This window comes from Alternaria metachromatica (assembly GCF_023757995.1).
Source record: "Alternaria metachromatica strain BMP 0045 chromosome Unknown scaffold_20, whole genome shotgun sequence".
In the NCBI taxonomy this organism is placed as follows: domain Eukaryota; kingdom Fungi; phylum Ascomycota; class Dothideomycetes; order Pleosporales; family Pleosporaceae; genus Alternaria; species Alternaria metachromatica.
Window position 1 is genome coordinate 137,610 of NW_026055511.1, and position 27,305 is coordinate 164,914.

The 27,305-nt window shown below is 52.3% G+C and overlaps 12 protein-coding genes and 1 non-coding gene across 13 annotated transcripts; 5 read left to right on the forward strand and 8 right to left on the reverse strand.

Annotated features, from left to right (window-relative positions):
- Positions 1 to 146: 146 nt before the first annotated feature.
- J4E83_007754 lies at positions 147 to 218 on the reverse strand. Its single transcript has one exon. It is a non-coding gene; the product is annotated as a tRNA-Ala (tRNA).
- A 936-nt stretch (positions 219 to 1,154) lies between these two features.
- On the reverse strand, positions 1,155 to 1,961 carry J4E83_007755 (uncharacterized protein; the record flags this gene model as incomplete). The annotated part of the gene is made up of 1 exon (XM_049334654.1): positions 1,155 to 1,961. One exon carries the CDS (start codon positions 1,959 to 1,961, stop codon positions 1,155 to 1,157), a length of 807 nt encoding a protein of 268 aa, XP_049186143.1.
- Positions 1,962 to 5,030: 3,069 nt separating this feature from the next.
- On the forward strand, positions 5,031 to 6,400 carry J4E83_007756 (uncharacterized protein; the record flags this gene model as incomplete). The annotated part of the gene is made up of 2 exons (XM_049334655.1): positions 5,031 to 5,567; positions 5,621 to 6,400. 2 exons carry the CDS (start codon positions 5,031 to 5,033, stop codon positions 6,398 to 6,400), a joined length of 1,317 nt encoding a protein of 438 aa, XP_049186144.1.
- A 1,174-nt stretch (positions 6,401 to 7,574) lies between these two features.
- On the reverse strand, positions 7,575 to 10,170 carry J4E83_007757 (uncharacterized protein; the record flags this gene model as incomplete). The annotated part of the gene is made up of 4 exons (XM_049334656.1): positions 7,575 to 7,771; positions 7,832 to 9,174; positions 9,221 to 9,535; positions 9,581 to 10,170. 4 exons carry the CDS (start codon positions 10,168 to 10,170, stop codon positions 7,575 to 7,577), a joined length of 2,445 nt encoding a protein of 814 aa, XP_049186145.1.
- A 797-nt stretch (positions 10,171 to 10,967) lies between these two features.
- On the forward strand, positions 10,968 to 11,791 carry YOP1 (ER membrane protein DP1/Yop1; the record flags this gene model as incomplete). Its single annotated transcript, XM_049334657.1, has 5 exons — positions 10,968 to 11,018; positions 11,140 to 11,355; positions 11,447 to 11,510; positions 11,558 to 11,615; positions 11,665 to 11,791. 5 exons carry the CDS (start codon positions 10,968 to 10,970, stop codon positions 11,789 to 11,791), a joined length of 516 nt encoding a protein of 171 aa, XP_049186146.1.
- A 1,550-nt stretch (positions 11,792 to 13,341) lies between these two features.
- J4E83_007759 (uncharacterized protein) lies at positions 13,342 to 14,298 on the forward strand (the record flags this gene model as incomplete). Its single annotated transcript, XM_049334658.1, has 1 exon — positions 13,342 to 14,298. The coding sequence occupies one exon, from the start codon at positions 13,342 to 13,344 to the stop codon at positions 14,296 to 14,298; it is 957 nt and encodes a 318-aa protein (XP_049186147.1).
- A 336-nt stretch (positions 14,299 to 14,634) lies between these two features.
- On the reverse strand, positions 14,635 to 15,408 carry J4E83_007760 (uncharacterized protein; the record flags this gene model as incomplete). Its single annotated transcript, XM_049334659.1, has 1 exon — positions 14,635 to 15,408. The coding sequence occupies one exon, from the start codon at positions 15,406 to 15,408 to the stop codon at positions 14,635 to 14,637; it is 774 nt and encodes a 257-aa protein (XP_049186148.1).
- Positions 15,409 to 16,049: 641 nt separating this feature from the next.
- On the forward strand, positions 16,050 to 17,144 carry J4E83_007761 (uncharacterized protein; the record flags this gene model as incomplete). The annotated part of the gene is made up of 1 exon (XM_049334660.1): positions 16,050 to 17,144. The coding sequence occupies one exon, from the start codon at positions 16,050 to 16,052 to the stop codon at positions 17,142 to 17,144; it is 1,095 nt and encodes a 364-aa protein (XP_049186149.1).
- A 108-nt stretch (positions 17,145 to 17,252) lies between these two features.
- J4E83_007762 (uncharacterized protein) lies at positions 17,253 to 17,495 on the reverse strand (the record flags this gene model as incomplete). Its single annotated transcript, XM_049334661.1, has 2 exons — positions 17,253 to 17,301; positions 17,359 to 17,495. 2 exons carry the CDS (start codon positions 17,493 to 17,495, stop codon positions 17,253 to 17,255), a joined length of 186 nt encoding a protein of 61 aa, XP_049186150.1.
- Positions 17,496 to 18,550: 1,055 nt separating this feature from the next.
- Positions 18,551 to 19,470, reverse strand: HOB3 (BAR adaptor protein Hob3; the record flags this gene model as incomplete). Its single annotated transcript, XM_049334662.1, has 3 exons — positions 18,551 to 19,226; positions 19,309 to 19,405; positions 19,458 to 19,470. The coding sequence occupies 3 exons, from the start codon at positions 19,468 to 19,470 to the stop codon at positions 18,551 to 18,553; spliced, it is 786 nt and encodes a 261-aa protein (XP_049186151.1).
- Positions 19,471 to 20,143: 673 nt separating this feature from the next.
- J4E83_007764 (uncharacterized protein) lies at positions 20,144 to 20,939 on the forward strand (the record flags this gene model as incomplete). The annotated part of the gene is made up of 2 exons (XM_049334663.1): positions 20,144 to 20,176; positions 20,229 to 20,939. 2 exons carry the CDS (start codon positions 20,144 to 20,146, stop codon positions 20,937 to 20,939), a joined length of 744 nt encoding a protein of 247 aa, XP_049186152.1.
- A 1,500-nt stretch (positions 20,940 to 22,439) lies between these two features.
- J4E83_007765 (uncharacterized protein) lies at positions 22,440 to 23,302 on the reverse strand (the record flags this gene model as incomplete). Its single annotated transcript, XM_049334664.1, has 3 exons — positions 22,440 to 22,948; positions 23,025 to 23,151; positions 23,228 to 23,302. The coding sequence occupies 3 exons, from the start codon at positions 23,300 to 23,302 to the stop codon at positions 22,440 to 22,442; spliced, it is 711 nt and encodes a 236-aa protein (XP_049186153.1).
- A 1,075-nt stretch (positions 23,303 to 24,377) lies between these two features.
- J4E83_007766 (uncharacterized protein) lies at positions 24,378 to 26,342 on the reverse strand (the record flags this gene model as incomplete). Its single annotated transcript, XM_049334665.1, has 1 exon — positions 24,378 to 26,342. The coding sequence occupies one exon, from the start codon at positions 26,340 to 26,342 to the stop codon at positions 24,378 to 24,380; it is 1,965 nt and encodes a 654-aa protein (XP_049186154.1).
- Positions 26,343 to 27,305: the final 963 nt, after the last annotated feature.

The following is a 27,305-nucleotide window of genomic DNA, read 5'->3' on the forward strand; positions in this document are numbered from 1 at the left end:
ACTGTGAGTAGTACTTTGCCTACTTGCTCCTCAAACCGATGGTTTCGTAATCCACTTATATTGTCAAAACTAAAAATTCTATCCTTAGAAAACCAACACCGCTAACGTCGTGCAGACACTCCGCGACGGCGACGAGCGCAAAAAGATGGACTTGCAGGGAATCGAACCCTGGACCACTCCCATGCTAAGGGAGTATTATACCACTAAACCACAAGCCCGGTTGTTGAGATCTTTCTCAAATTTGAAGCGAATTGTTGATTCGCTGATTGATGGAGGTTTGCCAGATAGATATCTTTATATTCCGCAACGCAAACGGTGACCGGTAACGACGGCGGCGCGAACGGACTTGCTGGTCCATGTGGGACGGATAGGGGCTCTTCCCCCATGCTACGGCATATCCCGATAGCGAGAAGGTCGACGATGCGTTTGCCGCTGTCCAAGAAGACAACAGATACGATACTACAATCTTTGAGTTGTCATGGTCCAAAGTGTTGTTCGTTGGGTACATCGCCATGGCCAATGATATCCGGGTACGAAGTCCTTCGTGCGGTTGAGCTGATGCCGGTTCGCCGAACTTTCGGGCGAGTGGAACCCACTGCGCTTGGCTATTTCCAGCTGGCAACGATGTATCGCAACGCTTGCATGTCGCAATGCTTCGATAACGTCTCCGTGTTTGTAGGTAACGGCGGTCGTTCTTGCTGAGAGATCGCGCTGTATCCAGCAGGTGCGCATAGCTGTTTGCGACAAAGGTCGACTTTCCTTCGATATCGTATACAGCTGGCGTATCCTAGAGAGGCTGGTTGCGCGATACAACGCGCCTTGTAGTAGTCGCGTGTGACGAGCGATCGCGATCCCGATGGAGAGTAGTTGCGTGGGGGATGCAGGTGGTTGGTGGAAGGCGGGGAGCTAGGTGGATTGGCGTCGGTAGCTGGCTAGCACCTGCCAAGCTCCAACCTTTGAGACTCATTTTCACCACTCACACTTCACCGCCGATGTATAGACAGCGTGTTTTATGTTAAAAGTCTGATGTAGTCATTTATGGGTGCTGTCTGTATGTTCAGATGTCAAATCAACTCTGGTAGCCCATCTTGTTTTCTCTATCTATCGCATTGTCCAATTTCACATTTATTCCACACCCATTCTTCATCCTCGATTTAATCCAACTCCCCATCTGAATCTTCGCTAGACTCGTCACTAGACAGCTCCTTTTCTTCAAACACTCCGTCAAAGGTCTTGAGGCTCCATCTTGACTCCATCTCTTCCGGTTCCAGTTCTTCGCTAACCTCGAAATGCGCATCCTTGAAATCCTGAACAATGTCTTCCACAGCTGCGTCAAGCTCTTCTGAGCATTCAATTGTCACCGCGAACTTGGGACGATACATGCCGGAGTCGGACGCGTCCCAGCGGGGGTTGATGATGTCGTCGATGGCAGAGGGGAGCAGTTCCACAAATTTCTCGCAAGCGGCATCGTTCCCAATCCAGACACCGACCTCGATTCGCTCGTTCGTCTTGAGGTACAGATTCGCGAGGCGGGTCCACATCTGATACATAACCGCGTTCATCCGAGCTTGCTCCACTAGGTTTCTGCGGGTGAATATGGTATCGAAATTCTCACGCTCGTCATCGGCCAGTCCCATGTTCGGTGGAACATAGCCTTGTCGGGCATTTCGAATATCGTCAAGGACTTCAGGGACGAAGTGGAAGTAATCGCAGTCTGCGATGAGCTGAGCCGGGCCACACTTCTGGGTTTCCTCGTCGATGACCTTTTCAGCTTCGTTTCGGATTGCCTTTGACACAGCGACTATAGCGCGTTCGATATAAGAGAATCTGACGACAACCACCGGCGTTCTGATATCGTCTCGTCGCGCTATTGCGTACTTCGTGGTACAGTGGAGGTTTTTGTAGACTTCAGCACGCAGCTCAGCTGGTAGTCTTTCGAACGGAAAAGGAGTCTTCGCCATGTCCTGGATACCGTCAGCAATCTTTCCAATGGCGTATGTGTACTGAAAACGAAGTGAGGCAGAATTCGGTGTCTAGTCGGAGGGCGTGGGTCGCGCACTTAGATCATCGAAGCCTCCGCGGTCCTTGATGAGCTCGTGCAAAGGAGAACCAAAACCACTGAATACTTACGCGCTAGGTAGAATTGATAGAACTGTGGGTAATCCTGATAAGCGTAATTGCAGTCGAATGTTCTGTGTATTAGAGACCCAATCTGGTTCCGGATGGTAGGCTTATTTATATACTCAAGCGGGGTATCGCCACGAGAGTGGGCCGACGCATTGACTCCGCCATTTGGTAGGCAGTCAAGGTATAGTTGTCTTATTCATTACTGCAGCCCTTGGTGTTCATATATCTGTCGTGGGTTTGCTCTCCGTCGCATCGGCCGGGTCACGAGAGCGCGAGACTCCACATGATCTTGTCATCGCAAACTTTCGAGATACCGCGCGCTACACTTCTGTTCGAAAGCAGACACTGATAACCCTTTACAGTATCAGACTGGCCAGTAAGCTCCCGAAATCAGTCTCCTGTACAATGAAGGAGCAGCGCAACACAGGACAGCCATGAAAAGTGGATTTAGCGTTTCGACTCATATGCCCAGATCCGGAATAAACATCCAAAAATACTGTGGAATCTAGTGACAGTTCGTATACTACCTCGTTTCTTCATCTTGTTTGTTCGAGTCATTTGTTATTCATGTCAACGTTCTTCCAAGCGGACGACAAACATTCGTCTCGCACTCTTGATGGTGATGGCGAATTGAGCGCTAGTAATTACTGAAGACGTTACAGAAAGGAGAGCAGCCTAGTCCAGGAGCACCACCAGACTCTTTATCGCTTGCGTTGTTCTTCGATCTAGATCAAAATCACCACTATCGGTAGGAGATTGTCAATGAACGAAATAAGAATTAATGCTGATCTTCAGCCCACTCAGTAGTAACAGCCTGGGAGTGTGGCAAGAAAGCTAAATAAAGCCAACCGACACCCGAGATGGATAACTTATGATGAAACTCCTGGACAAAAGGAACGATAACGCTGGCTCGATCACCCAAGTATTTCTGAAGGACGCTCGCAACCGTCGCAGTCCGACGGCGTAAAGTGTCGTCGAATGATGCCCGACGTTTACAGATTACATTAGTTCGCTCCCTGATCGACTTCGCCGTCCCCGTACCAGGTATCTGGATTACCCCAGAACACGTGGAGGGAGACCTCAAAACTCGGCTCGGTCTCGATCGGCAAAGCCCTAACCAAAAGCAAAGTGACGTCACACAGCGCAGGAACGTCCAACCTGCCTGATTAGCCTTGCTTTCCCCATGAAATCCACCCAAGCGCCCATCTGCAGGGGCCATCCGTGTCACTGTAAATAACTACCCTTGATCCGGCTAACGCGACGCTACGGAAGGGTTGTGTTGACACACCTGCAAATCTGCCGAGGCCAACGCTCGACTTCTTTACGCCCCACAACGCGAACACGAGACCGCTGATGAACGCTAGGGGCCGACGACCATGACGATCCGGATACCTTTCCACGGAGAGGTCCTGTAGGCGCGTGACTCTAGACTATCTTGTTGACCGCAACAGAGGTCTGACTGGTGAAGATGACTGCTAGGCAAGTTACTCGAAACTAAAATCGTCAACCAAAGCGCGTTTGAGACTTGAGCTGATTCGAGGTAGTTGGAAGCATTCTTCCCCAGCTATGCTGTGGAAACTAACAATATGTGGCTGAAGTCAAGAACGAACGTTTCCGGACGATGCTGCAGGAAGCTTGCATATCCGGCTGACGGACGGCTTGCAGCAGCCGTTGAGCTGCGAATAAGGCAACCTTCCCACAGACATGGCTTGCTGAACTATGTGTTCTCCACCGCAAATACGAGAACTTCTCAGGATCCTAACGCCACAACGGCCCGCCGCGGAAGGACAGTGCCGGCGACCGAATACGATGGCTCATGGTAAGCATATGGGGTCGATGGTCAGCAAGGCAGACGTAACCCAGTTGTGAGGCTGAGAAGAGACGATAAGTTTGGCACGTCATCACATCGCGTTAACAAAATGGTCACGCCTCCAGTATGCATCTGTCCCCAGACTTTCTACCTGAATGGAGAGTAGTCAGAGGAGTCTGAACTAGCGGGGTGTGTTGACAGTTCGAGTAAGGATCCGCGCGCCGGGCCGCTTCGCAGGTCAGGGTGAAGGGCCAACTGCTCGAAAGCCTTCGGTTCTTGGACTTGTTTATTTCCGCCTCTTCTTCTGAGACCGCCTCGGTTCGGCTAGGCCCTTGTAATTTCCACTCCTTCTGCTATCAGCGAATGAGAGTTATATCTCAGTCTCTGGCTTTCGCACTTGGGACTAGCCGAAAACATTTATTACACCTCCTTCTTCATATGGCCTAAAGTAGGTCGCTGACTGTCCAAATACTAAAATATATTCTAGCCCCTCATACTCTCCCCGAATCTTACGAAGCTGCCATGGTGTCAGGCGACGAGGCAAACCCCCAGCCAGCGAGCCGTTTCGATCCACCTTGCAGAGAACCCGTGGCCGCCTGATCATACTAACAGTGTGCTATGCATCAACTTCACTACTACCATGACTAGTCTATACAAACGCGGACGGACGATGTGACTTCATTACATGTTCTCGTACGACATCGTGAACGCTACCCCTGGTGTACTAGAGTGGCTTACAGGTTATTCGAAAGATCTTCGGACAGAAGACTACATTTAGGGGCTAGCGACTCCATCAACTTGAACGCGGGACCGGTGAAGTATCTCGGATTGGGTGACTGGGCTGCGCCTCTGTCGTCAGCTAGGGGCCCCTTTGGCAATTTGCCTCTTGGAGACTCACGATGTAGTGAACTACGTGCCGTCTAGTACGATCAGCTGAAGGCCCGTGAATAAGTTAAATAGTCCTCTGGTCGCACAGTGTAACAGTCAAGCAACTGGACATTCATTCCAGCAGCTCCATTCCAGGCACCCTTTTTCGTTTCAGGCCGGGAAAAGCAACTTCGTTACTGCAACCAATCATTGCATCCTCCTCACAATGAAGAGTTCGTCTCTTTTGGCTTGCTTGTTCGCGGCCGGCGCACAGGCATGGATGCCCGCGGACCGCGATCTTGCTGCCTTCAACCGCACCACCAGCGACCTGAGCAAACGTGCCCCTAATCTTCCTAGTCCGAAGATTCGAGGAGTCAATCTCGGTGGATGGCTACTCTCGGAGCCATGGTTGATGAATCAAGAGTGGTCAGAGATGGGCTGCGGTGACTCCTGCTCCGAGTTTGACTGTGTCAGCAAGCTTGGACAGTCTCAAGCGAATGATGCATTCGACGCTCATTACGCTCGCTGGATCACACCAAGCATGATTCAATCCATGCACGATGCTGGTTTGAACACCATTCGCATTCCGATTGGATATTGGAGTCTTCACAGCCTAGTGGATAGCAGCGAGCACTTCCCCGAGATGAATCTGAAGTATCTTGACGATATTATCGACAAGGCTGCAGGACTGGGCATGTTCGTCGTTATTGACCTCCACGGCGCTCCCGGGTCGCAAAAGGTCGGCGATGCATTTACTGGACAGGTAAGCCTTCAACACTCCAATATTCCTCGACTCGACCCTAACGTCCACCACAGTGTCTCCCTGAAGCGTATCTTCCAGGATTCTTTTCACAAGCTAACTATGACCGCGCAGCCAAGTGGCTTGACTGGATGACGAAGCGTATTCACAACACTCCTTCATACAAGGCCGCAGTCGGTATCATTGAAGTCGTGAACGAGCCGCAGACATCGCGTGATAAGGGCGGTATGCCCCAAGCCGAGAAAGACACTCTTACTCAAAAGTACTACCCACAAGCCCTCAAGGCTGTCCGAGACGCCGAGAACTCTCTTAAGATTCCCGAAGACCAGCGTCTTCACGTCCAATTCATGGACTCTCTATGGGGCGCCGGCAACCCCAAATCCAACCTCCCATCAGACTCCAAGGTCATCTTTGACGATCACAACTACGTCGGCGGAGCTGTAACGGCGATCAACGCCGACGCCAAGCAGGGCGATTACATGTACTACACATGCCACACTGACAACCGCCTGACCGACGGCGACACCCCCAAGATCGTCCAAGAATGGAGTCTCACCGTCAACAACGAGTACAGCACCGAGTTTGACTGGAAGCTCGATTCCACAACACAATTCTACAAGGATTGGTTTATTGCCCAGCAGCGACTGTATGAGAAGACTGAGGGCTGGATCTTCTGGACGTGGAGGACACAGCTCAACGATCCACGATGGGACTACAGCTACCTGATCTACAAGAACTGGGTACCCACCTCCAAAGCAGGACTGGATGCTAGCGCCAACAAGGACGTCTGCGCGACGTGGAACCATAGGAGAAGGAGGACACGGGGCAGGCAGTAGGAGTGTCGTGGTGTCTACTCATACTCGCGGCGCCGCGCATGAAGGGGTTTAGTAAATATTCTGTTGTCTTCTAGTGCTTGTTAGCCACACAGGCTACCGTTAGCAGGAATCCTTTCCGTGTAACGAAATCTTACATTTGTATCATACTTTACACAACAGTCCCGTCCTGTCTCCTATCATGATGCATTGCGCTTCTCGGCTGCATTTGCTAAAAGTGTCCACGCGAGCACAACTGCAGTGATCTTTCCCCTATCCTAACATATCGCCACAGCATCCAAGGTAGAGACTCTGTGCCAAGGTGATCGCGTCCCTTGAAACCCAATGAACGAGCGGTAAGAGTCCATCGTGTGATCCATCATCGTGCGACGACCGGTCACGATCGACACACGATTTTATATCAGAGATCGAGTTCCTTCTTGTAGATCAGTGTGGTCAGGCGATTGAGGAGGTCGACGAGCCATTTTGATCGGGTTGCGTTAGCCGCGGCGGTCGAGTGCCGATGTTGACCGTTTTCAGAGGTCAGATGGTTATGTCAGCGAGTGTAACGGGAGAGGAACTACAAAGTACATGTAGGACAGACATCGGGAACAGGCGATGTAGGTCTAACGGAGTAAACGGAGATGAGGTTTGTCTTGGTAGGCCGTCTGGTGTTAGCGGTGACCACATTTGTGCTGTTAGCTGACATGAAATCTCGCTGTGAGAAAGTACCTTCTAATTCCGCTGGGTCTTGACAGGACGTGATCAATCGAACTTAAAGAGGCTGGTACAGCATTATGCACTTGTTCCACCTATCGTTTCAGAGGCGAAAGGGGTGAGCCTTAGTTTCGCGAAGCTCTTGTGGAAGGCGGTTGTGAACGTCTGTAACGATGAAACAATTCAATTCAATTCAACACTGCGTAGAGGAACCGCAGAGTTGCATCTAACACCGGACCCAGGCCATAGAGGCGGTATATCGTTCCAAACGCCTGTATTGCAAACCCAAAATGCAAAGATGGAAACGCCGAACTATTTCCGTAAACACCGGTCCGTGAGTGCGTACGCAATCCTAAAGTACAAAGAATTATGAGATATTAACAGGCCATGTCGGGCACGGTTCGTCGTTAGTCGTGACTTCAGAGGCGTCATAAACGCATGGGCAAAAGTATCAGAATATCTGAAAGACAGGGACGTCAGACTAGCTGACGCTCTGCGAAAGAGCTGAAGATAGATGAGACGCAAACTTGGCGTCAATGCCGTCTTCCTGTACGCCGAGGCCGAGGCCTATACCACTATCGTCATGGTTTGGCTCTTGTTGGGAAGTGTTCATGTCGTACTCGTACTGAAAGCTCATGTTGTATTGTGATGATGGTTGAGTAAATCGTCCAGCATTGACTGATGATCTTGCGTTAGTCAACTACCATGTGAGGCTAAGTTGTGAATGAATAAACTCACCTTCCTGATTTGACCCATTGTCCTGGATGGTGACATGGCTAGCGTTGGAGATGAAGGATTGATCTGGTCCAAAGTCGGCTTCCAGGCTGCTATACCTGCTCTCGTTGTTGCTGCCGCTGCCACCGTTCGTCATGGCCGCATTGAGGGATTCACCCATTACAGGCGAGTAGTTGGACGAGCTCCAGTCTGGGGGTGCATGACCTAGAAAACCACCTAGTGATGCTAACCATTGCGCCATCTCATCCACGAAGACCTTGGTGAGCCACCAACCTTGGAAACTGATTCCATTCTCGACGGTGATCTCGCGTATGGCGGCCGAACCAAGCGCACTGATGCAGTGCATGATCGTGCGAGCGTGTGCGCCAGGAAAGCGGGACGGCAATTGTGTCAAGAATGCTGCGATACGATCGATGACGGACTCTGAAGGATCTGCGGGTGGGTCGGGATATGCTGCGCGATGAATGGTACCGGAAGGCAATTGGATCTCTTGTGGTAGCGGGCCTAGCATCGAGCGGATCTCGGTAGTTAGGATGTTGTAAACCTCCTCGTGCGCACAGGAGGCGGGCAATTCGTTGGCAATGATGCGTTTGATGTTGACGTGCTCCAGCCAGTCAGCAAACATCTGGGTGCGATGGCTCTCTGCGGTGAGCATGACGGCTGCTGCGTGTGCAGCAGAATTCACACGAAGCATCTGTCGGAGAAGATGTGCGAACAATGTAGCGGGTTCCAGCTTTGCTTCGAGTACATGTATGGGCAGCGGCGCGAACTTTGCGGCAATATGTGCATGTAACGTCTTTGCAACGTTATCGAGGAATTTTAATACTGCCGGTGGCGCTACCTGAAGGGTGAGCTGGGAAACGTTGCGAATCATCTTCTGGTACATCATCCAGTCGCACTCCTTGATCCATGGAGCCAGTTCGGGCGAAGCGAACAACTTCTGCACTGGCACAGTTAATGTCCCGTGGAAAGTACCAAAGAGGCGGAAGAATTGCTTCTCCTTGCAGTATCGCACTGAGTCGACCAGCGAAACGACATGTGAGCGGTACATGGCGACGAGATTATCGGCGGAATCGGGATCGGTACGCGCTGGTAAGTAGGGTTTAATGTCTGGCAATTCGACTACGAAAGCATCTGGAGCTTCAAGGATATCTGGCGTTGGAAACTTGAGCTCGTGCTCGTACGACGTCTTGGTACGCGCGTGAGATGGGTAGAAATTGGACGAGTAGATGTCGGTGAACAAGACGCCGCGGGACGAGGCTGGAGTGTAGTAAGTGTTCTGCGGCTCCACGCGTGCCTCTCGTGGTGGAAAATGTGCGCTGTCTGCAGGTAACCGGGGGATAGCACTGAAGCTGTTAGCAATTGACACACCAAGTTGTGGAAGGCACATACTCAAGGTTGAGTCTTGGTGTCCCAGAAGCCTGACGCTTCATAGCATGATGGGCAGCAGGGCCGTTGCTGCCCCGACGTGCCTCTTCGCCACTGTCGTTGTCGTTGATGAGTTCGAGATCGACGTAATGGTACTTGGACTCTCCGCGAACACCGAGGCGTCTGGTCTGGATGCCGGGGAAAATGACGCGAACGAGCTTGCCGAAAGATGCTGGGTTCAGGGGGATAACGCGATCGGTGCCGCAGCGCTCTGCGTACTTGGAGTAGACGCGGTTGCGCGGCACTGACGTCTTCGCAACACGGCAGACAGACTGTAACCTGGGGCGCGTTAGCACTGTTCCTGCGTGGAGGCGAAGTACCTACCATAACATGGCGAACAGTTGTTTCGACTTCTCTGCCTTGGATGTTCTGTCATTCTGAATGACCTCAGCTGCGACCTCCTTGAGGTTGCGGCCTTCGTTCTGGTTGAGCAGCTGGCGCAATTCCTTGTCGTTGGTCGCGGCACCTGAGGTCGACGGCCTTTTTTTCTTGTCCTCCGTATCCATCGGCGGCGCCATGAAGCTGTGTTGTTGCGAATGTTGTGAATGTTGAGAGAGGGAGTTCTGATAGGCATGGTGATCGGGTTGTGCGGGCTGACCGTTCGGTTGAGGGTGAGACGCGGTTGGGTCGGCTGGGTAACCAAGATACTGCTGAACACTTTCTAGACTCATATTGATAAGCTGGTCCTGCGCGCTGACCTGTTGCGCGGCCTGGAGTAATGCAGGCTGTAGCGCTTCACTGGTAGTGAATGGAGCATGATACTGCGGCTGCTGGGGAAATTGGTTGGGCCGCGGTTGCTGCGGTTGTTGGAATTGCTCGAACGAATGCACGCTCGTCGTCGACGCGCGTGAAAGAGGACGATTGCTTCTCGTAGACATTGACGTATTCGATCGTGACCGGCGGATATCGGTCATGTTGCGGACGCCGGCTGGCAGATTTTCCGTATGTTTACACCAAAACAATGCGATGGCAACGGCGCTGAGGAGGCGGCAACACAGTCGGCAGAGTGTCTAAAGTACGCGACGGTAATCCCAAGAAGACCAAGGTGTCGTGAGTAGGCTGATGGCGCTGCTCGCGTGTAGCTCGAGTCTCAGCTGTTTTCGGGGCTGGCGGGTTTGTTTGTTTGGGCCAGGGACTAGCTCAACACGTTGTTCCGGCAGATAGGATGTCACCAACGTGGTAGAATGCTCCGCAGAAGAATATCCGGCTCCAACAAGGGTCGTAGGCGTCGTCGGTCGCCCTCGAGCGGGTTTGTTGTGGGATAGGAATTGGATGTTTACGCTTCCGTCTGAACTCGGTCACGCCTGCAGCAACGGAGACTGGCCGGCGCGCTTGGACCTCAACGGTCACGTGCAAGTCGTCATAATGCCCGTGCAATCGCACTACTCTCTAATTGCCAATGTAAAGGAAAAAGAGACAGGTGAATGCGACATTACCAACGCCCGGGATACGGCTTCGTCGAACGGCTGGACCGATGCACGCGATCTTGTCTCATCGGCATGCCATTGCTGCGTTCTGGCTGGCTCGTGAAAGGCGGTGACGTATTTAGCGATGACGAGCCCACTTCCTCCATCCCACAATCTCCAGGCTCCACGTTCCTGCTCCTCCCTACCTACTGAACACATTGCAGCCCCTCTGCTTCTTCAACCAAAACCCGTTGCATCCCACCCTTTCGCAACCCATCACACCCAACCTCCCAACAGCCCTCAACATGTCTGTCCAGGATAGAGCCCAGGCCCAGCTGTCGCAGCTCGACAAAGAGGTAAGCGCTCTCGCTTCTGCACAAGGCACAATTGTCAAAATACGCCTTGTCCCGACGATTCCGACAGGAAAAGCAATGGTTTTGATATGAAGCCACGTTTACTGACGATGTTGTGTTCCAGCTGTCCAAGTACCCCGCACTCAACAACTTTGAGAAGCAGACGTCGGTCCCCAAGGTCTACATGATCCTTGGTCTCGCTGGTCTCTACTTCTTCCTCATCTTCTTCAACATTGCCGGAGAGTTCCTCGTCAACATTGCTGGATTCATCATTCCCGGTTACTACTCGCTCGAGGCTCTCTTCAGCGCCAGCAAGGTCGATGACACCCAGTGGTTGACTGTATGTGTACCCCGCTTTCTTATCGCTGGCAAGACAGCTGGCCAAATTGTGTCCACAATAAACTTGGGATGGGGCTAATGCGATGCCGCAGTACTGGGTTACCTTTGCCTTCTTGACCGTCTTCGAGAGCGCTGTGAACGCCGTCTACTGGTTCCGTAAGTACAGCCAGATCGTCTGCATGATCCGCAACTGACGTCCGCAGCCTTCTACTACACCTTCAAGTTTGTCCTTATCCTCTGGATGTCTCTTCCCCAGACTGCGTATGTAGCAGCCCCGTCGCGCACATTAATACAAGCTTACACTCCCTAGTGGTGCCCAGATCGTCTTCCGCTCATTCCTGCAGCCCGTCTTCTCGCGCTACTTCTCCGCGACAGGCTCCACCGCTGCCGACCTCCGTGCCAAGGCCGACTCAGCTGGCAAGCCTCATGCCTCGTAGAGCAGTCGCGAGCATAACACTCTTCTGGCAGTCGCACGGCTAGACGATAATGACAAGGACGAAGTTCGGGATATAACCTCTGCTGTGCATGAGAGACCCAGCTTCTCAAGGTGTGCGGCTGTTGCAGCTTGGAAACGCTGCATGGACAATGGTTTACGAGCTACGGATAGCGTTCATGACAGGGTTGACGTACGAAAGAAGAGGCAGGCATCCTTACGTTTCATGATCATTTGCCCATAAGGGAACCAATCGGGTAGGAAGTTGTGGTCTTTGGCAGTGGGTTTTGGTGAATCGCTTGCGAGCAATAATATGATGTACCGAGTCTGGGCGAGCCCTCTGGCTAGAACCAATTACATATTCATTACCATTTTCAATCAAGGTCTCATATTCATGTTTACGGAAAGGAACCTTCGGCGACTTTCCTGATGACTCAAGTACAAGAGTTGTCTAAAGAACCATACGCTATCATGGATGGATCTGAAGTTGCTGGCTATCCGTAGCGACTGGGATACCGTTGTGCTATCCTACTCAGCAACATTACATTGCCTACGATCCTTAGTGGTGGGATGTACATTGCGGTCAAACAACTAACGTTTGTCCCAGACGCACTCGGCTTTGGCAGCTAGATCGTGTACGGCATCCCCATACTCCTGTTCATCATGAGTCCAAGAAAAGTGCAGATTAACTCGTCTTAGATGTAAACAATAAGCCAGGTTGGATAACTTCATGCCTGTCATCACGGTGTTTGATTGTGTCGTCATAATATCTACCATCATTACACAGACTGCAACCGAACGGGCGCTAAGAAGGCATACATAGGTTTGTGAACCGCTTATTCAATGGCCTCAGGCATCGTGCCGCGCTGATGAGCCAAGATTACAGATTTCCTCAGACCTCGGGATTGTGGGGCCGGAAATTGGCTTGTTAGGTTGGCACCAATAAGACCCGAGTGGCTCTGATTATGTAATGACCTTAGCTCGCGACAGCCGCCTGGGTTCCATCAGGGGACTTGACCGCTCCTCCTGAGACACCTAACCGCCATCCATCCCGCAACCATTAGTGAGGATTCTACTGACGACTCGATGTCCGACGACTCAACTTCCGACAACTCAACTTCCGACGACTCAACTTCCGACGACTCGACTTCCAACAACTCGAATTCCGACAACGACTCAAACTCTAGAACCACCACTGTTGCGATCCGTTCTAGGACTGCTGCCATAAGTTCTAAGAACGCTGCAATCCGTTCTAGGACTGCTGCCATAAGTTCTAAGAACGCTGCAATCCGTTACAGGGCTGCTGCAATCCGTTCCAGGACTGCTGCATCCGTTTCTAGGAATGATGCATCTTTTTCTTGGGGTGCTACATCTCTTTCTTGGAGAGATGCATCCCTTTTTAGGACTGAAGCATCCCTCTCTTGGGATGATGTAATCCGTTCTGGGACCACTGTAATTAGTTCCAGGACTGCTGCAATCCGTTCTGAGACTGCTGTAATCCGTTCTGAGACTGATGCAATCCGTTCTGAGGCTCATGCAATCTGGTCTGAAGCCATGCGCGATACACCTTCAACATCGTCCGACTCTGAGGAAGAACACTCCGATACCTGCAACAGCGACGACATGAACGAAGACACACGGGAGTACTACGAAGAACTTGCGCTAAATCCACGTCGGCCCCGGTCATTTGACCGCTTCCTCGATCTACCAAAGGAGCTGCGTCTTATGATCTACGAATATGCGGCAGATTGCCAACGTCGCTTTCGATTCGTGAATCGATACGTTGCCATCACGAACTACGAATCCATAACGCCCATTCATCTCACGTGTCGAGCAATTTGTGCGGAGGCTGCACATCTGATGAAATCTATCGTTGAAGCACAGCGAGTCCCGCAAGCAATGCGAGTCCCCCGTATCATCGTTAATGAACGGTCATGGGATAAAATGGACGGTAACAGTGAGGTTATCAGCAAGATTTGCAGAGTGTGCGAAGAAGCCAGATCAAAGAAAGTCAGCGTAAAGAAGGTGGACAAAATCATGCGGAAATCGGATGCAGACCAATATGGCAAAACGGGTTGGCCATACCACCAATACTCCGAGCGAGCATGCGAGGTCATTGCCAACTTTGCCAACTCCGCGGCCATGTATTTCGCTCGGCACGATCCTGAGAAGGCTCCTTCGTTATCTTTTCCCCCATTGTCCAACGATGCTATCGTAGTGTATGTCGCGTTGGTAGATGCTCCGATTGAAGAAACTCCGTTCTTCCGGAGTTTCTTCAAAGACGTAGGAGTTGAAATGCAACAGCATGTCGGTCCTTGTATGGACTCTACCGAGGACGTCCACGAACGATACTCTGTCATTGGAGAGGAAAATGATTACGATGGCAAGCACAGCGTCGTCCTGTACGATGTAAGGCGGGAGCCACGAGAATGGGAAGAGGGAGAACCTCCTGTTGAAGTCTACTACGAGGGTGTTATTGATGAAGAAGCTTGGGAGCGGGACTGGACATAATGCGCTAGGGAACTATGGAAAGGATCTATTACAGTACGGATGTTGAGAAGGGGGTGTGAAAAGGTTGAAGAGCGTTCAAGATGCTCGTGATACGCTTTCAATCGGGACGGACATGGGTGGCACAAACTTGCTCGTGTTTCTTTCAAGGTTATGCTTTGTTGGTATTATATTTTCTCCTCCAGAAAGATGCCAACAAAACCCACCCTAGGGCATTAATAAAACTTTTGAAGATGTCATCTCCTCTTTTCCCACAGAATTCAATTTGCTCGCTTATCAGTGTCTGTGCTAGATTGCCTTGCTAGGATTAGGCTCCGGAAGCTTTTCAAGCCATTTAGCTCAATAAGTGGTCTCTCCTAGACCATGTTCACGGACGTCTTCCGGGATTGTGATACCCTTGGCACGATAAAATTTCCCGACTGTTGGTATTGGCGCGCCTTCTAACAATTTGGCGTACACAGGAAATCGTGCATCACGATCAACCTCAAGGTACGTGACTAAGACGGACTCGAACAAAGGCTTGATGCAAGCATAGGTGACGCGGCCCTCAAACTTCCAGCAGATGCCAGTCTTCAGACTAGCAGGTTCCGGATTCCTCGCCAGTTCGATGCTCTTAATGTCGTGGATGCTGCTGTAGAGACCGGGACTGCAGAACTTGCCGATGACTTTATACGTCTTATAGAGCATATCTGGCATTTCCTCGTACAAGGGCGCAGTAGCTGAAGAGATGAAGTGGCATTTGATGGTTTCGCTCCGGGGAAAGCCACATGGCAGTATCGTGAAAGTCATCAGGCCGTCTTCGCCTTCGTCGGCCCAACATTGCTCTACTCTGACGATGGTGCCGGTGAACATTATCGTGGTCGGCAGTGAGCCTCCTATGTTGACTTGCTCAAACTCAGAGCCCACGTTCTGTGCGATTACCCTGTCCCATTTCGTGATATTCCAAAAGTTCCCGTGATCATCTTGTCCCTCTACCATGAGAGCGTCCGCCATGTCATTGGGATGAATTCCCCTCTTCCGCATGGCTTCGCGCAGGGAACTAGACTGCGAGTTGAGGAAGTCGTTCGATAAAGCTTTAAAGCCATCGGCTAGGTCGATCCTCGTTTCCATCATGTTCTCGTTGTTCAGACACCAGAGCAAATAGCTGGGGCTGGTGTCTGCGACTTGTTTGATGGTCTGGCCGCAATGCTTTCCAAGTCGAACTCGTACACTTCGTCTGATGTGTCTGCTTCACAGGCTTGACCTGTATGTTCCAGGGAAGACTGCGATAAGGTAGGTGACGCAGGTAGAATGGTAATCACCGTGACACGTTCAGGGATCCTTGCAGCACACGCTCGGGCCATGCCAGCCCCCACTTTCAAACGGCTGTCACCGCCGTGCACATGCGAGGACGACTAGTCGCATTCTTCGCTCGACCCTCACATCCTGTATCGGTAGTGTCTTCAAGTATTGATCAAAAGCTCCTTGTCGACTTCGTCTCCCGTCTGCTTTCTCCAGGACGTATCATTGTTGGTGGTTTAGCAACGCGTCGTGCAGGTGCTCTACATCGTCAACGCGTTGCGCGTAAATTCGAGGCGCATACCCTTACTCAAGTTGCGGCACAATTTCCTATGCATACCGTGTTATGCGATCGAGATTCCCTCGCTTGTAGCGCTTGACTATTCTTCTCCAGGTCCGAACTTAATTCTGCAAAATTCTCCTCTTGCCTTTCTGCGATCTCGTATTCAAGCGAACGACTTCTTCTGATACCCACGATGAGCTCCGGCGTCAAGCGACAGCGACAACCAGCCGCATCCTCCAATGCCGAGTCCTCAAAGAAGCGACGTACCCAGACGCGCGCAGCACCCAAGAGCCGCGGCCCCTACCGTTTCACCTTCGGTAAATTTAAAGGCAAGACAATACAAGAAGCATACGATGAAGACTATGATTATATCGAAGACTTCATCGTCTTCAAGGGAATGACGGGTCGGAACGATATACTTAAGAACAATCCTGCCCTGAGAGCTGGTCTGCGCGACCTACCGAAATCCTGGTTGGAACGAAACTCAAGCTTAGAACGACTTCTGGACAACGACCAGCCAGGTGGTCCCAGTATATACGAATACGAGGCCATGGTTCCGAATCAAGGCATGATGAAAATGAACGAAAGGAGCAGTAGCTGCAGGTTCTGGGAAGCGACCGATGGTGCCGTTGTCAGCGCGTCTCATCAAAGCGCACCTACTGTCAAACTCGAAGACTTCGCAGAGGCGCTGGACGATTCTCATTTCACCAAGAGACTAAGTCCGATACACATAGCGTTCACTGCCACGGTCATACGCGTCGAGCGGAGTTTTACAGACTTCGGAATGGGTGGCTCGGACTTCGATCCTTTTAAGATACTGCCATGTGGTTGGCCGTGGGAATCTCCTCTGAGCACTGAAGTTAACGTTGCAATTACCGGTCAGGACACGGTGTGGGCAGAGAATCTGAAGCCTCTGGTATACGGGCACTATCGCTTCAGTGGAAGTCTCGGTACCGGGTCTTCCCCTCCCACGGGCTGGCCTAAGAGTCTCGACGTTCTCAAGGATCCGGAGACTGTCGAACCGAGCAGCGGGTGCTGCTTTCGAATTGCTGGCAAAGTCAAAAAGGTGGATGGTAGGAGTGTCAAAGTGAGCGTCAAGAGGGAGAAGGCTCGTTATGCGGATGGCTGGGAGAAGGATGTCACTGTGGAACTGTCGGAAGGTGTCCAGGAGCCTGAACTTGACGCGTCATATGTATTCAACGGCCTTCTCGAGCCATTCACCAAGGTGTTTAAGGATATCAAGTTCATCGTAGAGACTTGTAACAGGACCGGAAAAACTCCATCTTAAGCATATATTCAAAAGCGTCACCGCAGGTGCAATCAGCTGAACGCACAAATGGCTTGTGGCCGTATTTGCGGTGCAATACTAAGTGCATTTTTGCACAAGATCTAGTCTCTACATTATAACAATCTGCTTCACCTTCCCCTCCTCCTGAACCTTCATGCTATGACGTTTGATGTTTAGACGGCAGAACGGTCAGTCCCTCCACTCCAACAGCAACTTTTCCTCTTCGCCAAAATCTCCATCTTTCTCAACAATACCCAGATCCTCCAGCTCGCGCTCAAAGTTCTTGGGCTTGTACTCCTTCCCCGCCAACTCTGCGACTTGCTTAGCCAGTGCATTGCGTTCGTCTCTCATCTCCGCAAAGAGCAGAAACCAGGGGGTTTCGGGGCTGAGTCCCTCACACTGCAGCCGGCTTCCTTTCCCAGCCCCCGCTTCACATCTGAGCGTTGTCGTTCGCCAAGTCCACCGACATGTCGTGCATCTCCAGTATTTCCACTTCTTGGGCCGGTCACATGTGGTACATTTTTGGTCATGAGGCCCCATGTAAGTCGTCTCTACTTTATCTTCTTTAAATAGGGCTGGACAGTCGACACAATCGAAAGCTTCATCTTTTGAAATCGGGTCTCCGATATTGGATCTCGGTGACTGTGGCGATCGATATCTCTCTCGTGAGGACGGTGGATGATCTTCGGACGAGGGCGGTGAATATCTGTATCGTGGGGACGTTGAATATCTTTCTTGTGATCGCATCCGGCTTGCTTCTCGTGAAGGGGAGGAATATCTCCCTTGTCGATGCGGTAGATATTCTCTGGGTGGAGGCGATCGCAACAATCTTGGTCTTTCATTCCAGCGATCCTCCTGATATTCTGGTTCACTGTAGCGGGCCATTGAAAGAGTAGATTGCGTGATACCAAATGAGGATATTGCACCAATGAGCTTGGTGCGGTGGATGTGTGTAGGATACCAATCAGAAGACCAATCCGGCAGACAATTTATATTACCAATATGTGTCAACGAAGCTGTCATAAGAGAAAGGAATGGAGTGAGACACGTCTGTGGCAGAGACTGACTCTTTTACTGGCTCTAGACGGGGACCCAATGACTCTGAGTCAGAAAAGTTACGTTGAACAAAACCATTTCACCGTAACCTGTTGGCGTTTCCTGTCACGAAGAGTAAGTCTGAAGACTCAATTCATTTTGCATGTCAGTGCGGCATGACGCAGTGGAGGTAAACGAATCATCATGAAATCGAGCGCCTTATAAAGCCAATGGTTACAGGGAGGTGGAGGCACTGCTGAACTCCATCGTCTGTCCTTACGCAACCCAACCAATGCCGCAAAACCAACGAGTCTGACGCCACAGAAATTACCATGTACGATACAGGAAAAACATGTTCTCCTTTCCAGCTCTTAGACAGTGCCCGCAATACTCAAGTCCCGAATCTCCTGCAGCACCTCTTCCACCCGCGCATCCAGCTCGCCCTGTGCATACTGATCTCTTGTGTTCGCATCCAGATACTGCTGCACTTGCGCCATTCTTGAGTACGCTTCCGCACAGAACCTCAACTGAATCTTGACCAGCGCCTCGAAACTGGGGTCTAGGTATGGTACTCGCAGGTCGATGAGCTGGGGCAGCTCAGTTGTGAGGGTATCGTTGAGTTGATCGTACGCGGCCTTGGCGAGTTGTTCGTCCTTCTCAGCGCGCGGTAGCTTGGTGACATCCTTGTCAGGCTTGTCGGTGAGCTTCCGGACTTGCGCGCGCATGCGGTCGTAGTCCATCTGCTTGTGTTCGCGCTTTGTGATGCAGGCGTTGATGTCGGGGAAGTAAGAGCAGAACCGCTGGATGGGGTCTAGGACGGTTGTTCGGTAGGGGCCGTCGAGGGCTTTTATCGTCTCGGCGTCTAGGTCGGTGACGGCTTGCTTGTAGGAGCGCGATACGCCGTCTTTGGTGCCCGCGTCGCCGTAGAAGGCGTCGATGGTTTCGGCGATGCGCATTTGTGAGGCGGTCATGGCGCGCAGAGAGTCGAGGTAGCCCTTTGCTTCCTTTTGCAGCTTGTTCGCGGCGGTTTCCATAGTACGGTACCGGCTGGCATCATGTTAGTCGTGGTACTACGGTGGGATGCCTTATTCTTGTATGAAGGATGCATCTGATGGATTGGAGAGCGTACCGCTGCTCAGTCTCGAAGTCGCGGTCATTTGTGCGCTCGACTTGGCCAGTCTTCATAAGAACCTGCGTCGTCGCGCGATTGACGCCTTTCTTGAACCCTGCGTCTGGTGAGCCGGCGGCTTCCTGGATGATCGTCGAGGGGCTCCTTACCGGTCCAAGACATGATTGCGCTGTAGTCCCTCTACTTCCGGACGACGGTGTGTATAATGAGGTGCGTGAGGCTTGGGATCGTGGGTGGTAGTCGTGGTGTTGTGGGGAGAGTAGCGTGAATGGAGAAGGAGGCCGTGGTTGGGCGCAGTCGAGTGGTTGTTGGCGGGCGGCAGTGCCACAATGACGACGCTACAAGACCCCGGCCGCGCTTTCTGGTGGCTGAGCAACCGCGATTCCGATTTTGACACAACGACCTAACTTCAATGTTTTCACTTCGACCGCTGCAGCGTGCAGCACCCTCGCCTTTTCGTGTATGCTCAGGCTGCCTGCGTAAGTACTCCATCGCCTCGCCAGCGAGACAGAATGCCGGCAAGAACCAGAAGCAGGTGATATTCTCGGGGATCCAGCCCACCGGCGTACCGCATCTTGGAAACTATCTCGGCGCACTGCGGCAATGGGTCAAGCTGCAAGATGAGGCATCTCTGGATACAACGCTTCTTTTCTCAATAGTCGATTTGCACGCGATTACGATAAAACAAGATCCGAGCGAATTGGCAAGATGGCGGAAAGAGATGCTGGCTAGTCTGCTGGCAGTAGGACTTGATCCGAAGAGATGCATCATATTTGCGCAAAGTAGCGTGAAGCAGCATACAGAGTTGATGTGGATCCTGAGTTGTGGTGCAAGCATGGGCTACTTGGGACGAATGACCCAGTGGAAGGTATACAACCGCAGAAGTAGACCTAGGAGGCATAATGTTGACACTGTCTTAGAGCAAGCTCTCCCTCCCATCCAATGCATCCCCTCTCGATCCCTCCAACAACAAAGACGCCCTCAAACTTGGCCTCTTCTCGTACCCGGTCCTACAAGCCGCCGACATCCTCCTCTACAACACGACCCACGTCCCAGTTGGTGAAGACCAAGCGCAGCATCTCGAGTTCACGCGCGAGCTGGCCAGTGGCTTTAACCACGTCTACTCGGAGTCACAGCCCCTGTTGACTGTTCCACAAACACTTCTGAGTCCCGCAAAACGAGTCATGAGTCTGACTGAACCCACAAAAAAGATGAGCAAGAGCGACCCGAAACCGAAGAGTCGCATCTTGATAACAGACTCAAGAGAGGAAATACATGCCAAGTTGAAGACGGCACTGACAGACTCCATAGAAGGAGTGAGTTATGACCGCGAAACCAGACCGGGTGTGTCAAACCTTGTGGACCTGATGTATCATTTTGATGAGTCGCTTGCTGCGTCACCAGAAGATCTGGCGATTGACTTGACAAGTCTCAGCATGCGGGCTCTAAAAGAGAGGGTCGCCGATACCGTGGATTCGGGCATCAGCGATATAAGAGAATGTTACCAGGAGTTGATGAGTGGAGATCAGAAGGAGCTTATAGGGCATGCAGATGAAGGCGCGCAAAGAGCAGAGAAAATCGCCGAGAGCACGATGGAGAGAGTCAGGAATGCCATGGGCATTGGATGGTGAACCACCGAGTATTCAGTCCATGAAATACCTGTCAGACTGGAGAGTCTAGCGTACAGCTACGGCACCTTCCAAGGGTGACGAGACCCACGCACTGTCTTCTAAAAGACTAAGCTTGTGATCATCATCAATTGTACAATATCCCACGGACCAATACATCTTCGAGTCATAGCTAGTATATATGACCTCGTAGCGACCTCTTCATCACTCCTACATACCACTGAGTTCTCACTGCACTGTTCAAGTACCACTATTTCCAAATACCACATCAAACATCAAACACATGATCGTTCCCCGGTGCCCACTTCCACATTCATAAAGAAAAGTCTGCCTGTACCGACAGTCTTCAGCGACTATTCCACACTCGCATCCTCGAACACGACGTCAAAGCTCGTGACAATGCCACACGCAACCAAAATATGGTTATCTGAATCTACCGAGAAAGTTTTCCAGGAGCTCCTCGGGCACATAACCGGAAAGTCGCCAGACAACGAGGTCCTCAAATCACTACTCCGTGAAGGTGGCTGGGTTCCTGGAGAAGACCCCGACGCCAACGACTATGACGATGACGACGACATCGAATATACCGGTCACTGGCGTTGCACTCGATGCAATGGAATAAGGACATTTGAGGAAACAAAATGCCCAACATCGGACTGCGAGGGCGTCAATCACAATGCCATTTTGGAATATATATACGGAACGGGGTTTGATGTCAGCAAAGGTCAGAAAAAGGGCTGGCGCGTGCTACTTGAGAGGCTCAGCGGGACAAAAGTAGTATTTCTGGGTTCATAGCAGGACAGAAAGTCGTTAATGTTTGGGTGGATGTATGCTTTGTATCTTAACGGAGGCCTAGGAAGGAGAAAAGCCGAATCGTTGGCCTTACGACATGCATCCATTGGCAATGCGGCCACTCAGATCATGTGTCCATCACGCAAGAGACATTTCCAATGCCAATATGTATGAAATTCATGCATTCCCTAGTCTACGGCCGTCCACATGTAGCCACTGCGCCGCCAATTGCAAGCCCAAAGTAGCCATGCCACGCATGATGAAAAGATGATTCAAGAACTCCGTTCCTATGCAGTGTAGATGCCATCCTAACCGTGACCGAACCCTAGGCGTGAAAGCCCGTTGCAGGCGTAACGCCATGAATACCATGCCGAAACCGAACGCCGCGCTTATGATGAAGACGTGGAAGAAAACCGAGGAATGGAAAGTTGGGCAAGGGGGTGAGAGGGCGGTGCGCAGTTCCTAGTGCGTGAGTGTCCACCATATTGTTGGACGGGGGTGAGGGGGAAATGGAGTAGGGGCTGCCGAATCGCATGATGACGAAGAGAGGAGTGTTGAGGTAGGTGATGCTGTCGGCGAAGGGACAAGGATGAGGGTGTCAGAACCCGAATCCTCTTCAGACGCTGGGGACCCACCCCTAAGTAGCCCTGGCATGCGGATGTGAGACATTCGCATGATGAGGGGCTCAGAGTTGCAGTCCATGGGCAACGTCTAGCGCTTCATGGGGGTATCGGCGTCCTCATCATCTTCAGCATCATCGTCATCGCCTTCGAAGTCGGAGTCCATTTCTTGGTCCTCGTCCGGGTCGCTCTCGCTGCCACCAAAGTCCAGGCTCTCGGCATCGCTGTCTTCCCAGCTCATGTCAAACTCGCCCTCGTCCTTCTCTTTCTTCCACGCTGTCTCGTGCGTAGGCATGACAAAGTCCGTGGGGATGTCCGCCTTTGACAGCTCGAGGTCCTTCTTGACCATCTCTTTGTACTGCTCGGGCTTGTTGCGCAGCATGACTCCCGCGTCGACGTTAGCGGGTGAGGAAACCTCGGCATCGTCCAGCAGAGAGAGGATGGATATCAGGACCGTCTCGACACGCTGCACGGGTGACCAGCGCTCGGCGGCAGTCTCGCCGGACATCTCGTCATCGCCGGGTGGGTGGAGGATGGAGATACATAGGCGGCCGTCGGGGTAAATGTTGGGGTGGTAGAGCGGGCGGATGAACTTGAAATCTGGTAAACCGTTAGCTCCTGCCCTGCGCTTCGCGACTCCTTCCATCCCTGGATCCGCGTATTGGCAGTGACGTACCTGGCGGGCTATGCGGGTAGTTGCGAGGGAAGGTCATCTTGGCCTTGAAGTAGCCGCCGTAGTACATGGACTCTTCGTTCATGACTATCAGGGCGACACTCCACTCAAAGACGTTCTCGTTGATGAGCTGTGACGTGGTTAGCTCGGTGCTCCTGCATCGCCACTAGGACTGTGACTCTGGAGGGAATGTCACCAAGACGCACCTCGATGTTTGTCCACTTCTCCTTGCTGAGCTGCTTGAACTCATTCATGAGTATCCGCTGCGCCATTTCCGCCATGTTGCCTTCTCGGTCCGGGGTCGTTGCTGAGGCGTGTAGTGTTCGTGGGGGTGCAGGAACAGTACTGTATTCGCCGAGGCGGTCGGTTGGGTGTTGTCTACGTGTAAAAGTGAGAGTGTGGGTAGAGAGAACGTCCTGGTGGTTTGTGCAAGGAGTGAGAGAGCGGCGCAAGGGCGAGAGTTTGTACTTAAGGGAGTCGGTCGGCTGAGGCGCTGCATGATCGAATGCTCTCGCCGAAACAAGGATCACTTAGTCCGCCCCTCGGCAGGAGCCTAAGTCACCGCTTCCGAACTCGCGGACAACGAGTGGAACCTTCCTTACTTGGTCCTCATGACTGCAGGGGCTCACCGTCACCACGTTTCTTTCATCGTCGGCACAGTTGCTGTTCGGCGCCTTGGATGCCGCGCATTCTGGCTTTGGCAGTGTTCCTTCCGACCTCGGAACGAATAGGAACGGTACGGAATGTCACCTTGGATGCGTCCCAAGGTTGGCTGCTCGCGTGATAGCACAGAGTTGCGGCTTATCTACGCTTCCATCCATCATCGCGTCTCTGGATGTCATGTGAGCGTATGAGCAAGGTAGTATAAACACGCGCTACTAATGCATGCCGTTTCATGTGATGTCATCATGGGCACTATCGACACCTGAAACAATACTGTAAAGCATTCTTTTGCTTTGTCTATTCGCGTACGCCAATCCCTAGCTTCATGGCTCATTGTACAGGGTATGCGCGCCTTCTTTTTCGGCTTGTGTGGTTTGCTTCTTGCTACCTTCTACCGAAAGCCACACGTAGTTGTCGATCTGTGAGATCATCACATACGTATCCAATTCCATACTCAGGCGATGTGCTGGCAGCAAAGAGCTTTGCGACGAGAACAATACTTTTCTAATCTAGAGTATATCTAATGCCGACATGATCGTGTACGACGTGACCCCGAATTATGACAACCTCCGGTACACCAGCGCTGGCGTTAATACATGTACTGAATGAAAAACCACGATACTAAACATAGGAGAAACAAAGACAGACAGTGTCCAACTGACAAAACAGGGAATTACTAACCGAAAAATTCAATCAAATGTAACGCATCCTCTTAGCAACCCCCAAGCAGACAGCAACGAAAAGGACAATAACACCAATAATGCCAAAGAACCATCCGAGGCTGCCATCCTGACCGGGAACCTTGACGTTCATACCAAACAGACCACAAATCAAGTTGAGCGGAACGAGAATCGTAGCGATGACCGTAACCTTCTGAAGCGTAGCGTTGCTGTCGTTGCCTTGAATGACTTGATCAACCGAGATTTGCGCAAGGTAGTTGGAGTGTGCGCGGCTGAGCATCTTCTCGAAATGAGCCAAGTTGGACATCATAGTGACGACGTGATCCTGGATATCACTGAGGTACATGCCCACGTCACCCCGAGGAGCAACGCTGTACGACTCGTTGCAACGCTTAGCGAAGCCCTTGATGACATCTGCCTTGCCGCCCAAGAGACGCAACAGCTGCATGACGCGCTTGCGGCAGTCGCCGATCGATCGAAGAATGGCGCGAGAATCTTCAATGCGCGCAGTGAAGACCTGATCCTCAATCGCATCTGCCTCATCTTCGATGCCGCGAATGACAGGTGCAAAGCTGTCGACAATGTCATCGATGAGGGCGTAGCAGATCCAGTCAGCGTTGAGGTTGATGTAGTCGCGAAGACGGCTGATACGCTTGCGCACAGAAAACGTGTGTGGGCTCTCGCAGAAAGTGAAAGTTAGGATGCCCTCCTTGAATACGACAGCATAGAAGTTGACAGGCTCCAAGTACTCCTCCGATTCCTTGTCGGCTTGGAAGAAGGAACGGAAAGAGACGAAGTAGTATTGATGGAACAGCTCCACCTTTTCGCGCGGCTCTTGGACGCAGATATCCTCACGGGTGAGAGGGTGCACGCCGAAAGCCTTGGAGATGGCGAAGACTTCCTCTTCTGTAGGGTTGACCATGTCGAGCCACCAGACGCCGCCGTCTGATGGGGTGTCAAACAGATCGCGGAAGCGTTCGCCGGGCATAAGCAGGCCGCCCAGTTCGGCAGCATGGATCGTGTCGTCCAACTCAGACGAGAAGAACGTCCAGCGGTTGAGCTTCACTTCTGGCGCCGGCTTCTCCGCGAATATGTGTGACAGACCTTCCTCGGCGAGCTTCTCTTGGATCGCAGGGTCCGCATTCTTAAGGCTCAAAGCGTCGCTGTCTGTCTTGGGTGTTCCTGACTGGCTGGACTTGGGGCGGAGATCGGAGAAGACTTTCGGCTTTGTGGAAAGGTTGGAAGCGGTGCTCGCCTTGTGTCGCAGAGGCTGGCCGATGGGCGTCTTCTCTTGAGCCTCTGCGACAAACTCCTCCAACTCTTCGTAGTCGAACCTAGTAGTCTTGCCAGTATCCTCGGCCACAGGGAAGCACACATCCTCCTCGGCAGAGCTGTGCGCAGATGCAACTTCAACGTTGTGCAGCTCATCAGGACGCTCGTCGCTGATTGTCGGACGGCGCGCAGTGCCGCGAGAAAGCGTCCTGTTCAATCCCAGCTCGAGCTCGGAACCAGCATGGCTCTGGAGGGTGTTGGCACGGTCGCGGCGCCTAGGGCCGGCGAATGCGTCGACGGAGTTGGGAGGGGAGACGGAGCGCGAAGTGGTCGACGAAGCCCTGCTCCTAGTCAGGCGCTCGACTGCCGGGTCGCGCGGGCGCCTGAATGTCTCTCGACGGGCCTGTGGGCTGTGCGCCAGAGAACCGCGGCGGATGTAGGCATCGGGAGCCAAGTGTTGGTCATCGTCTACGACGGCGCTTTCGAAATCGCGCCGAGTGATGTCTGCCTCGAGGGCCTCGTTGACTTGGAGGAGTATGTTGGGTCGGTCTTGGCCCTGGACGCTTGCGAAAGTTGGTCGGCGCGACCTAGGGGGTGAGGTGGCATCGGCTCGTGGGAGCGATACGGGCTGGTGGCGGTGGTCGTCGAGGTCAGATACCGGGGTGCTGAACCTCGTCTGGTTCTCGGATCTCGGAGTGTCAGTCATATTGGCGACTCAGGCGGCGATGAGTAGGACTCCGAATCAGATGTCGTATGCTTTGGTTAAGCCAGGTTGTTGGTGGATTCAGCGACTTCTTGCAGCGCAAGAACCACAGAAGCGGGCGAGTCGCTTGTGAGCGCTCACCTCTAGGGCGCGCTCAACTTGACGATGGCTTCGCGTAGGGTGGTCCCCTACACTAAGCCGATGGGAGACAGAGTCCGGTAGCCAGACTTCCACACCCTGTGGGAATAGGAAGAAATGTAGAGACGGTGATGCAGTAGCGAATGAATGTGTTTGCTGTTAGGGCGAGTTATGGTGGCTTGTGGTCGCCTCCGTATACCCAGGCCTTTGTGCCGAGCAAGGGGCGGATGAAGGAAAGCTTGTCGAGGTAGAGTCCCGCCAACTTGGTGGTTTGTATGTATATGGACGCCGTAGCGTCAGAAGGTGCGGTGTAAGGGGACGGTTGCAAAAACAAAGACCCCTTGAGCGATCAGTCGCGGTGGTGGATGGCGGTCCACGGAGATAAGAGCCGGATAGATGGAGGGTGCGCGATCGCGACTGCTGGCAGTTGGTATCGTGAGGCGGTTGAAAGTCGATGGGAAGTGCGGTGGGTGGAAGTCCAGGGGACGGTGGGAGTGTTGTTGAAGGGACGGTGCGGGACTCAAATACCGCGATTGAGCGATGGGTCAAGGAAAAAGCTTGTGCAGCGACGGAACCTACTGGCCCGCTCTGATTGGGCAGGCGCGTTCAGAGAACGACAAACGGTCATGCATGTGACTGATCGAGAACTCGGCCGCTGTGGAGAGAGCGAGTGAAAGTGGTGCCGCACATTCCGCGGCCTAACCGGCCAAGGTTCTTGTTGCACCTGGCATGGCGAACCAGGTACCAAATGCTGTTGTTGCGTCAATGTTGGGCGCAAATCAAGAGGCGCCGTTAGTGAAGGCTAGTGCGGCTGCGGACCCCTGCCTT